This window comes from Peromyscus californicus, unplaced genomic scaffold (genome assembly GCF_007827085.1).
Source record: "Peromyscus californicus insignis strain IS unplaced genomic scaffold, ASM782708v3 Scaffold_3__1_contigs__length_106647218, whole genome shotgun sequence".
Taxonomy (NCBI): domain Eukaryota; kingdom Metazoa; phylum Chordata; class Mammalia; order Rodentia; family Cricetidae; genus Peromyscus; species Peromyscus californicus.
Genome location: NW_026294551.1, coordinates 68109440 through 68121789, shown reverse-complemented (window position 1 = coordinate 68121789; position 12350 = coordinate 68109440). Strand labels below are relative to the sequence as shown.

Sequence of the window (12350 nt, the reverse complement as noted above, 5' to 3'; positions counted from 1 at the left end):
CATGCCACAATGTGTGGGAGGTCAGAGAATAACTTGTGGGAGTCAGTTCTCTCAGCATGCGGGTTCTGCTGTCCCAACTCAGGTTGTAAGGATTGGCGGCAAGTCCTTTACCTGCTGAGCCATCTCCCCACCCCCTCTGGATACTATATTATTACTGTTGTTGTTATCATTACATTTTGAGATAGGGTCTCTTTCGTAACCCTGCCTGACCTGGAACACTCTCTCTCTTTCTCTCTCTCTCTTACCAGTCTGGTCTCGAACTCACAGAAATTCACCTGCATCTGCCTCCCGAGCGCTGAGATTAAAGGTGTGTGCCACCACCCCTGGCTGGTGAGTACTGTTTTAAATGTGACAGCCCAGAGGATGTGCTGATGGACTTTATATGTGAGGTATAAAAGAAAGGGAGTAGTCAAGGGTCACCCCGATCTTTGGGGGCCGAGGAAGAGGAAGAATGGGCAGGGCATCAGCACAGTATTGAAGCTGCTTCCCAGAGCTGGTGCGCTGTGATTTCATCGAGTGTCTATGGGGGTGGTCTGGAGGCTTTGCTTATGAGGGCACCACTGTCACACCCTTGAGCTGTACCCTCGCTGTGACAACCTTGAGAGACACTTGTTCCCTGCAACCTTTAATCCCGCCACAGAAGGTAACTGTGAGTCCCTTTTACTCCTCAATGGCAAAGGAAATCTCTCTCTCTCTCTCTCTCTCTCTCTCTCTCTCTCTCTCTCTCTCTCTTCTCTCTCTCTCAGTCTCTGTTGCTCTGTCTCTCTCTCTCTCATATACACACACAAGCCTTCACCCTTAGCTGAGGAGCTACTTGGCAGTTGACACCTTCTAAGGGAGGAAGAGCCAGTTTTAAGACCGTAATAAGATGCGCATGCTCCATGGGTGGCCCCACACCCACGAGTGTGTGGGTGGTGCAAGTTGGACTCAGTGGGTAATTAAAAAGAAGAAGAAGCAAGATGGGGAGGAAGTGGAGAGTGAGGGTGGATCTGGAAGGATTGAGGGGATGTGCTGGATAGTTTTATGCCAACTTGACACAGGCTAAAGTCATCTGAGAGGAGGGAACCGCAATTAGGAAAATACCTCCCTAAGATTGGGTTGTAGGCAAGCTGTAAGGTATTTTCTTAATTAGTGAGTGACAGGGGAGAGCCCAGTCCATTGTGGGCGGGGCTATCCCTGGGCTGGTGGTTCTGGGTTCTGTAAGAAAGCAGGCTGAACAAGCCATGGAGAGCAAGCCAGTAAGCAGCACCCTTCCGTGGCCTCTGCATCAGCTCCTGCCTCCAGGGTCCTGCCCTGCTTGAGTTCCTGTTCTGGCTTTCTTCAATGATGGACTATGATGTGAAAGTGTAAGCCAAATAAACCCTTTCCTCCCCAAACTTGCTTTTTGGTCGCGGTGTTTCTTTGCAGCAATAGAAACCCCAACTAAGTCATGAGGGAAAAGGAGAATATGCTCAAAATACATTGTACGCATGTGTGAAATTCTCAAGGAATTAATGCAAATATTATATCGAAAAATAGAAGAGTCCGGCAGGGTTGCATGGTGGTTTTGCTCTTCTGTTCTGAGGAACTCAAACATACCCATTTTCAGTGGCAGAACCCTTCGACAGTCCCCCCTGTGGTGACTAGGCCTTCCTCTTTCCTGTGGTTCTGTGTTAAGGAGTCTGAACTTGAGCAGGGTGTAGGAGGACAGAATAAACACTCAGCTAAGAACACAAAGGAGCAGGGTCACAGGTCACAAATTCCGTGCGCAGGTTTCAGGAAGGCAAAACTCAGATGGGGAAGAAGGAATCACACCCTAGACTCAACAGTCTTCTCCAGAGTGACTGAGTGCTGGCACATGTCCCCCCCCCCAGACAGCCACCAACACCATGTGGCAATTCTGCTTTTGGAAGACTATGGTAATAGTCCATGTATGGGAAAACTTACCACTGTCACCGTGCAGGCCATTATCACTAAGCACAGGGGTCACTGTGCATTCACAGGGCTGTGCAGTTTCTAAGACTCTTCCAGAAACTTCTTTTAGGATGACTGGGCATGGCGGTGCATGGGGTGGAGGTTAGGGGACAGAGGCAACCTGATCTCTGTGAGTTTGAGGCTAGCGTGGTCTACACTGGAAGTTCCAGGTTAGCCAGTGCTATAGAGCAAGACCCTGTCTCAGGTTTTTTTTTTTTGGTGGGGGGGCAGTGAAATGGATCGGTGGGTAAAAATACTTGTCACCAAGCCTGATGACCTGAGTTCAATCCCTGAGACTCACATGGAGAGAGGAGAAAACAGATTCTCAAAGTTGTCCTCTGACTTACACACACACACACACACACACACACACACACACACACACACACACCCACACACCCCATGACACATTTGTATATGTGCACAGACACACACACAATAAAGAAATACAATGTAATTTTTCTCCTTTCTTTTTAACTTTACGTTCACTTTGCTCAAAGACCTTTAGGCCTGGCAGAGCAGCAGGGAGCTATGACGACAAATGCCTGGGTTCCACACCCTCTTCTCTCTATGATGGGTCTTCAGCTAACTGATGTTTCTGAGCCTGGCTCATCTGAACACAGCGGTATATCCATACCTCAGGAACTGTTCTCACTGCTGTGACCACAGGTCCAACAAAAGCCACTCAAGGAAGGAAGGGGTTAGTCTGGCTCCCAGTTTGAGGACACAGTCCATCATGGGGGGGACAGCACGGTGGCAGGAACATGAGGCACTAATCACATGGCATTCACAGTCAGGAAGCAGAGAGAGAGGAATGCCCACACTTAGCTTGTTTCTTCCTTTTTATTCAGTTCACAGCCCAGCTCATGGGATGGTGCTGCCCATATCCAAGATGGGTCTTCGCTTCTCAGCCAACCCTGTCTGGAAACCTCACCTGACCTGTGGGTGTGTCTTCAAGGTGGTTATACACGATCTTCTGTACTCCCTGAACCAACAGCGAGCCCCAAAAGTTAAAGAAAGGGCGGTTGAGTTGGGTGTGGTGGCACGCATTTGTAATCCCGGGAGAGGGAAGCAGGAAGATAAGGCAATCAAGGACAGCCTCGGCCGCATAGCAAGGAAACCCTGCCTCAAAGGAGGAAGAGGGGGAGGGGGAGGGAGGGTTCTTCAGTGGAGATGGGGAAAAGTCACGTGCACACGCATGACTATGTCTGAATAACCAGACAATACTAACAACTTGAAAAGAGAGCTGTCACTCAGCTCTGCTCATGAGTAGTTGAGACCATGTGGATAATTGCTAATGAGCCCTTGCTGGCATCTGTCCCTTACATCAGTGTTTCTTATGTTATGTGCATTCCAAGATTTAGTTACAGCCGGTTAGGTCTCAACAATAAGATTAGGGGCTGGAGAGGTGGTTCAGTGGTTAAGAGTGCTTGCTGCTCTTGGGGAGGACCTGAGTTCACTCACAACCACCTGTAACTCCAGCTCCAGGAGAGCTGATATCTTCCTGTGGCCTTTGAGGACACACACACACCCCTAAAAAAGTCAGCTCCACAGAGCTGAAAGAGATGGCAGTCTCAGGGTAGAAAACATCACCAAATTTCCATTTATACCACATTTACTGACAGCCAAAGCCAGTTACAAGATGACATGCAGACCACCATTTGGTAGACGAAGCTGCCACACTACATTGTCACAGGGTATTTATAACACTTTTAAACTATTATATAAGAACTGTGTATTATGTCTGTGCCCAGTAGGTAATTGAGGATGTTCATTGCAAGAATTCAGAAATAAAAACCTACTCCAGTGATGTCTGTGTCTACTGCCCTTGGCTCATAAGCTTGACCCGGGCTTTTTTCTTACTCATTGCTGGACTTCTGAGTTGGGCTAAAACTTGCGTGGTCTAGAAAGTTCAATGCCCTTATCTGTAACACAGACGGTGCCTTTTTACCTGAGCATTGTGACTCACCTCAGCCCCCTCTATCTTGATGCTGGGGTGAGCATCATAAGTGTTCCCAGTCACTGCCAGGAAAAGGAAGTGACCTGTTTACCAAAGATTGAGCCGGCGGAGACCTCCAAAAGCTGGCCCTTGCTGCCCCCTAGTGGCTGCTTTTTGCATAGCTCCACCCAAGGCATGAAATCAGATAAATGACCAAAAACCAGGAGGGTGGAATCTGAAAGCTTCCGTAGGAGAGCTCTCCACTGTGAGGAAGACTACAGGATGAGCAAGGTTTGCTTTTGGCTTTTTTTGTTTTGTTTTTGTTTGTTTTTTTAATGACCAGCTACACCTTGTATCTGGTGAGTCCTGTTTTTTCACGTCGTGGACCAGAGAAAAGGCGAAGTGAAACAATAGACAACGTACGTCACCGTGGGTGAGGGGAGGCTCTGTCACTGAACAAGCACAGTGGCGTTGGACACGGGGAGAGAGTTCCCAGACTCAATCAGCTCATCCAGGGCCTGGTAGGTCCCCACCACGAAGCCCACGAAGCCCAGGATGCTGATGAGGGCATCCTTGATGATGGTCAGGGGGCTCAAGCCCTCCCCATAGTAGGTGGTCACCTCCAGCAGGGGCGGGATGATGAGGGCCAGGGCGCTGCTGCTCACGGAGCCCACCAGGGAGAGGACCAGGTCCAGGCGTGGGATGAGGATGGCCAGCATGCCTATGGGAGAGGAAGGGGGACAGATGGAGAATCCCAGCTTTAAAGCCAATGCCTTTAGAGGTTGTTATTGAAGTCACCTTTAAAAGAAACCAAGCCTCCCTCAGATGTTCAGTTTTGCAAATAAAAGTTGAGGGCTGGGGATGTAGTTCAGTTGGAAGAATGCCTGCCTAGCATGCAGGAAGCCCTGGTTCTATCCCTGGCATCTATCCCCGGTTGCCATGGTGACACATGCCTACAACCCCAGCATTTTGGAGGTGAAGGCTGGAGGATCAGGAGCTCAAGGTTTCCTTTGGCTACCTAGTTTAGTTCGAGGCCAACCTAAGCTATATGAGACTGTATAAAAAGGGACAAAATGAAATAAATAAAAAAAAAGGCAGGGCGTGGTGTTGCCTGCCTTTAGTCCTAGCACTTGGGAGGCAGAGGCAGGTGAATCCGTGAATTCCAGGCCAGCCTGGTCTACACAGTAAGATCTAGGCTAGTCAGGGATACATACCCAGACCCCACAAAAACAAAACAAAACAACAACAACCGAAAACTTAAAACAACAACAACAAGCAAATGGGAGATGACTCTGTGGGTGTAGGCACGTGCTGCTAAGTCTGATGATCTGATTCTGACCCCCGGACACACGGGGTAAAAGTTGTCCTCTGACCTATACACCTGTGTCAACATGCACATGTGAACGATACACAAAATAAATAAATGTAAAAAAATTTAAAAGAAGGCAAAGGTGGAGAGCTCCCAGGGCACCTGTTCTTATCTCAGGGGTGACACATTAATGGTTGATGCCGCTCATTCCCGTTGTCCAGATTGAGTGTGACAGGGCAAGACAGAGCAGAAGTTCCTCCATCTTGTATTCTTGCTGAGGCCATGTCAGGCTTAATTAGAATTTGAACTCCTTGATGGAGAATTCTGGGGAAAATGACCCAACTCTATTCCAGCAACCTGAGGTCAGGATGCCCAGCTAACTTACCTCAGCTTCTGTTAAACTATCCTGCTTGTGCAACACCCTCCCACTTCAGCTCCAGAGTGAGGCACAGAGATGTGGATTTTGCCTTTAAAGTCCTCTTGCTCTAAGTATTCGGGGCTACACTTGGGTCCCTGAATCCCTGAGTATAGTCCCAGCTGGCTGGAATAAAGACTTCCAATCAGCTACAAGCTGGTGGGTTCCCCACAACACTACGTGTTCACATTGTTGGGTTGTTGGGAGGGATTTTCTCTGCTCACTTAGGTTCAGTGTCTGGGGTTCTTTCAGAGATTATCAAGAGAAAACACAGTGTTCAGTTGTGAGTTGCATCCAGGAGAGTCCAAGTGATGGCAACGTACACCCAGGTAATGAAGGAAGCAGGCTTGACTCATAAGCACGGGGTCCTAGCAGTACCCACCATTCCCCAAAACCAAAGAGAATGGAAGACAGGCCAGTTTCAGATGGTTCCTTAATTCCAATATGACAATGCTAGCCTTCTGTTGGGCTGGCCTTGCAGACAGCTGTGCGTGTAGAGGGGTGGGGTGGGCGGGCTGTGTTTCCAGAACACCCTAGCTAGTCACAATTTTTACTCAACCTCTGTTCAAATGTCAATAGCTTCAAATGATCTTCAGTTACTACTATTTTATGCATGTGTGTTCTCATCTCTTTCCCTGTCAAATGATTTTTGTGCATATTTTCATTTTTTATCCTTTGACAATTTCCTGTGGGTATATACTGTATGTTGGTCATACTCACCCCCGACTACCCTCTCTTGTCCCTCTCCCACTTGTCCCTGACCTCTTTTTCTCAACAAGCCCCCAGCCACATTCATGTCTTTTTAAAAATGACCTTCTGGATTTAATTAGGGTTGCTTGCACGAGCCTGGGTATGGGGCTTGTTTTAAATGTTGGCCTAAATTTACACGAAGTCCTGGGGGACCAATAGCACTTGTTGCCTGAGCATTCTCCCTGGATCCTACCTTCAGTGCCAGCCTTGGAGGTGGGAGGTGCTGGCTCTGGACTTTGATGACCCGGGTTTGACTCCTGCTTGCTTTTCTTCATTAATATATTTCTTTAATTTAGTTACATTTATTTATTGAGTGTATGTATGTGGAGTGTGTGCCTCAGCATGTGTGTAGAAGTCTGAGGTGACTTTCAGGAGTTGATTCTCTCCTTCCACCATGTGGGTTCCGGGGACTGAACTCAGGTTGGCAGGCTTGGGAGCAAGCGTCTGCCAACTGAGCCATCTTACTATCCTTTATTACTACTATTAACTATTGAGAAAGCATCCCATGTAACTCAGGCTGGCTTTGAACTTGCTATGTAGCCAAGGGTGACCTTGAACTTCTGATCCTCCTGACTCCACCTCCAGATCGCTGGGATCCCAAGAATGCATCAACACACCCTCTTTATGAGGTTCTGAAGAATGAATGCATGCTAGGCAAATACTTAGAAACTAAGCCATGTCCCCAGCTCCCATCACTCACCGGTCAGTTACTTGACAGTGTCGTCCTTTACAAGCATTCTCACGGGGACTGAATAAGTGCCATGAAATATATCCGAGGAAGGGTTTACCACAGTGCCTTGCACACTCTGTATCCTGATTATTATTTAACACACTGGATATCAATGAATCCTTCCTTTGGCTGGGCATCAGCACATCTGTCTAATTAGGGCACATGTAAGAATGGTTTGAATGGGGGTTGGGGAGAGGGCTCAGTCAAGTGTCCACCTTGTAGGCACAAGGACCTGAGCTGGATCCCTAGAACGCATGTTAAAAAGAACCTGGCATGGTGGGATACACTTTTAACCCCAGCACTGGGGAGGCATAGGCAAGTTGATCTCTGGAGCTTGCTAGCTAGGTAGCCTAGCCTAACTGGTAAGTTCCAGGCCAATGAGAGACCATATTTTTTTTTAAAAAAAAAAGGTGGTAGTACCTGAAAAATGTCACCGGAGTTGTCCTCTGCCTCTACATGTATGCACACATATGAATGTGCACACACACACACACACACACACACACACACACACACACACACACACTTCTCGGGAAATGGCCAGGAGGCTCCCTGAGACTGTTCTACTCACATGTGAGGCAGACCATGGCGATTCGGATGGACAGATCCACAGGCAGTGCCCAGCGCTTTGACACCTGGGAGACAGCAAGGGGGATGATGATTTCCGCCGGGACGTAGAACTGCAGGGCGTAGGTGCACAGGATGCCGACAACATACAGGAGCTTGACTGACTGGTACAGCCTGCAAGACATACAGCCATGTTCTCCATGGCCTGACACCCCCACACCTGGCCTCCTGGGGACAGCAGCCTCGGACTTTGGGACAGTCCCCTGGGTCTGTGTTTCCTTCTCCGAGTACAGAGGAGTCTCACCAGAGTGGAGAGAACAGAGAAGCATGAAGGGTATGATGGTAGCAGAGAGAAGGGCCATGTAGATGAGAGGCCAGCAGCCCTGAGCACGTGCACACGTGGTGCCTTGACAGACCACTCTGGGAAGTGAGAACAGACAGGCTGACACTAGATACTTCTCCCAGGAAGACTCAACAGGTAAGTGGCCAGGGTCCCAAAGCCTGGGTCTAAAGTCCTCTGTGATTAGAGTCTAGGAATTGTCTGTGCCCCCCAAGTACGTGGTATATCAGGAGCCCTCAACAAGCGCTCAGCTTAGTTTGGAGACCTTCCAAGTCCTGAATAATTGAGAGGGAAAGATGTTATCTGTGGGTTGTGTGGAGACAGGAAAGGAGAAGCAGGGTCGTGGGCGGGCTTGAAGCTGAGGGCAGAGAGAAGGGCGAGCCTTCAAGGGAGTTAAACGTGTGTGTGTGTGTGTGTGTGTGTGTGTGTGTGTGTGTGTGTGTGTGTGTGATATGTATGTATGTGAGTGTGTGTGCCACACGCATGTAGAGGCCAGAGGTTGATGTCAGATGTCTTCCTTAGTTCCTTTGCACTTTGTTTTTGGAGACAAGATCTCTCCCTGAACCTGGAGCTCACCAATTCAGCCCGGCTGGCTGGGCAGTGAACCTTGGGGTCCTCTTGGCTCTTCCTTCCCAGTGCTAAGATTATGGGCACATGCCACGTGCCTGGCTTTTTTTTGGGGGGTGTTATGATTGGATTCGGGGTGCTCTTGCTTGCATGTCAAATTCTCTTACCTGCTAAACCTTCTCCACAGCCCTGTTTCAAGTTTTCAACACTAGCTCCCCTGGCTTGGGGTGGGTGGGGGTGTCCAGTGGCAGCGGACACTTAGTCATGAGCCTGGGAAGGGGGACCAGAAGGTTCCATCCCACAGACAGAAGCCTTTGGTCTTCCTCCAGCACTCCCGTCTTCTCCCCCAAGGTGACCAAGGACCCTCGCTTTCCTTCCGTCCTTTCCTCTGAGCTGTGTTTCCTTCGCACTAAGCTACCAAGACCCGGCTCAACCTGGAGGCTGTGCGGACACACCTCTGTAGCCCAAGGTTCTAGTGGTGGCTCCATCTCTCCCAGTGGGAGTGTCTCTAGACCTGGGTCTCCCTGCTCTGATAGGGAGAGGAAGAGAGTGACACATTTCTACACGTCTCTCAATCCCGACCACCCAGGAGCCGTGAAGGTACCAGCAGTTGGGCAGGTTAAGAGTGATGCTGGCTTTGATGTCATCTCCAAACCGCAGGTAGCCCAAGGCCCCGATGGCAATGTACAGGGTGGTGACGATGGACATCCCCAGAGACAGAATGGTTGGGAAGCGGCGGGCATCCTTCATCTTGTTTTCCAGAGGCAGGACCTACAGGGACATCACATTGTAAGGATAGGATAACAACAACAATAGCAGTAGCAGTATCAACCAGGAGCACAGAGAAGAGAAAGGCTTGCTGCCTCTGGCCTGTTCCCAAATGAGTCAAAGAAGGGACTTGAAAAGATGTTTGTAGGCTCTTGCGAATGTCAATATTATTCATGATTAGAAGGTGGGAGGCAGACAAGCATCCACCATTAGAAAATGAGTAAACAAAATGTGGTACATCCATGCAGTGGAATATTATACAGCCTTTAAAAAGGAGGAAATTCTGGGGCTCAGCAGTTAAGAGCACTGGCTGCTCGTGTAGAGGACCCAGATTCGGTTCCCAGCACCTAGATCAGGCAGCTTACAACCACCTGTAACTCCAGCATCATGTGATCTGACACCCTCTTCTGGTTCCTGTGGGCACTAGACACATATGCAGTGTACATACATACATGCAGGCAAAACACTCAGACACATAGAATAAAAAGAAATAAATCTATTTTAAAATGAAGGAAATTCTAGCACTCATTGTTACATCTGTGGAGGCCAGAAGAGGGTGATAGATCTCCTGGAGCGGGAGTTACAAGCTGATGTGGGTGCTGGGACGAGAATCTTGGTTCTCTCCCACAACAGCCAGTGCTCTTAACTGCAGGGCCATCTTTGGGCTTCTGATTTATGACAATAGCTATTTGGACAGGAGTGAGGAGATACTTCACCGTCACACCCAATGGCTGATGAGAAGGTGCATATTTTCATGTATTTGATGGCCATTTGTAGTTCTTCTAGAAGTCTCCACTTCGGTCATTCACCGGTTTTGCAGCTGGATTACTTTGTTGCTGTTGGCCAGGTCCCTTATACACCCTGGATGTTAGCCCTCATCCTGGGTGTCAGCCCTCATCCTGGGTGTCAGCCCCCTGCCGTGTGAGCATGCGCCTCTTGTTCTGAAGGCTGTCTCCCTCCGCTCCTTCCTATGCTCTGAAGATGCTCTTAGCCCCATTTGTCAGTATACTTTTGTTCTCTGTGCCTTTGGAGTCGTACCCAGAAAGGTCAGTCCCTGACCCACCACTGTGTCTGACCACCCCCACAGCACTCTCTTCTAGAGGTCTGAGACTTTCCAGTCTTCCATTAATGTCTTTGATCCATTTTGAGTTTTTTTCTTTTTTTTTAAGATGTTAAAAATTATGTTTATTTATTTATTTCATGTGTGTGCGGAGATCAGAGGACAATCTGGCGGGAGTCGGTTCTCTCCTTCCACCATGTGGGTCCCAAGGATTGAACTTAGGTTGTCAGGCTTGGAGGCAAGCACCTTTACCGGCCAAGCCATCTTGTTGGTCCTTGGGTTGCTTTTTGTGTAAGGTGAATTTTCCAGTTTTGGCACGGGGATAGCCATCATAATGTTGAGTTTCAGGATATTTTTTTCTTCCTATCTCCATGAGTTTAAACTCAAGGGAGGCCCCAATCCTGGGATGATTCAGTGGTTGAGGAAGGAACTCCATGGGACACCTTTTCTTCTTAGCAGGTTGATCTGAAAAGGGACCCTTGTGGGACGGAGAGTGTGACAGGAACCCTGATTTCCTGTTTCTCTCTGTTTCTGCCAGGCCACATCCCCAAAGGCAAATCCCAGCCACAGAGCCACATTCTGGGGTGTGTGTGTGTGTGTGTGTGTGTGTGTGTGTGTGTGTGTGTGTGTATGTGTTTAAGCCACCGAGAAACGCGTGGAAGAAACACAAGAAGTACATGCAAGCATAGGGAGACAAAAGCCAGGCTTTCTGGCCAGAGGATAATTAAAAGGAGATTGGCTAGAAGCTGGTGAACTCAGATGAAGAAGTACTTATAAAAGATTTGTACAGGCTGGGCATGGTGGCATACACCCAGCTTGGGAGCAGAGGCAAGGGGATTCCCATGAGTACAAGGCCAGTCAGGGAAACCTCAAGGCCGTGCCTCAAAAAACAAAAAATACAACAAAACAAGATTTGAATAGCTCACAAAGAAGACATCCAAGTGCTAACTAAAGAGCATGAAGGAGGGCCAATGAGATGGCTCTGTGGGGAAAGCACTCGCTGGGAGAGCCTGATGACCTGAGTTCAATTCCCCGAACCCACAAAAAGCTGGATGTGGTGGCACACAGCTGTAATCGTGGCGAATCGGCAGAAAGCTCACGGACCAGCTAGCCTGAGGGCCCAAGAGCAGCCGAGGCTGTAAGAGAGACACCTCAAAAGGTGAAGGGGACAACTGACCCCTGACCCCACATGCACACCTTCACTCTCTCGCACACACTACTAAAAACAAACAATTAAAGATGTATAAAAAAGTATAAATGATACTCATAACCAGTTATCACTAGTTATTACTAAAATGCAAATTAAACCACAATCAAATACTATTATATATCTATTAGAATGGTTGAAATAAAAATATATTGGGGCCGGGGGCACAGCTCAGTGATGGAGCGTTGCTTAGCATGCATGAGGTCCTGGGTTCAATTCCCAGCATCCTCTCACATCCACGCTGAACTGACAGTCCAGACAAGCGCTGGCCCGTATGCAGAAGGGCAAGAATGCTCACATGGTCTGACCCAAGTGAAAAATGCCAGTCAGGGCTGGGGGCGGGGGTGGAGTTCAGTGGTAGACCCACTTGCCTAGCCTGCTGGGATCCAGTTTCAGCCCCCAGCACTCAGAGCAAGAACAAACAAACATCCAACCAAAATTACTGTCTTTCTGAAACCCGTGGGCAGTTTCTTATAACCCTCTATAACTATGAGACCCAGAAGCCTATTCCTAGAGAAGAAAAAGTTAAATCTACATAACGACCCGTATATGAGTTCTCGGAGTAAGGAGCATTACTCACAGATGTCACAGACTAGAGACAGTTCGGGTGCCCCCAGTGGGTGAGCCGATGAGAGGTGGCACTGACCTGACCCCTCAGTGGCTGCTAAGCTGTATGAGCACTGAGCGAGGGATGCAGGCAGTAGCAGAGAATAGAGCAACTGAATGAAGCCGAGAAGATGCTTGT

The 12350-nt window shown here is 48.7% G+C and overlaps 1 protein-coding gene and 1 long non-coding RNA gene across 4 annotated transcripts in view; one reads left to right on the top strand and one right to left on the bottom strand.

Moving 5' to 3' along the window:
* The first annotated feature begins 3216 nt into the window (after positions 1 to 3216).
* LOC128122260 (uncharacterized) overlaps positions 3217 to 12350 on the top strand; it is a 42379-nt gene continuing 33245 nt past the window's right edge. For 2 of the 3 annotated variants that reach the window (XR_008222374.1, XR_008222375.1), the window contains exon 1: positions 3219 to 4183. This is a non-coding gene — a long non-coding RNA (uncharacterized LOC128122260). Of the gene's footprint in view, positions 4184 to 12350 lie in introns of all 3 variants that reach the window. The other variant, XR_008222376.1, reaches the window with a different exon arrangement.
* Positions 4190 to 12350, bottom strand: part of Slc36a2 (solute carrier family 36 member 2) — a 30370-nt gene continuing 22209 nt past the window's right edge. The window contains exons 8-10 of the mRNA XM_052757666.1: positions 9175 to 9341; positions 7668 to 7837; positions 4190 to 4613 (exon numbers count right to left, since the gene is read on the bottom strand). Coding sequence (XP_052613626.1) covers positions 4342 to 4613; positions 7668 to 7837; positions 9175 to 9341 — 609 coding nt within the window. The 3' untranslated portion in view covers positions 4190 to 4341. The remainder of the gene's footprint in view (positions 4614 to 7667; positions 7838 to 9174; positions 9342 to 12350) is intronic.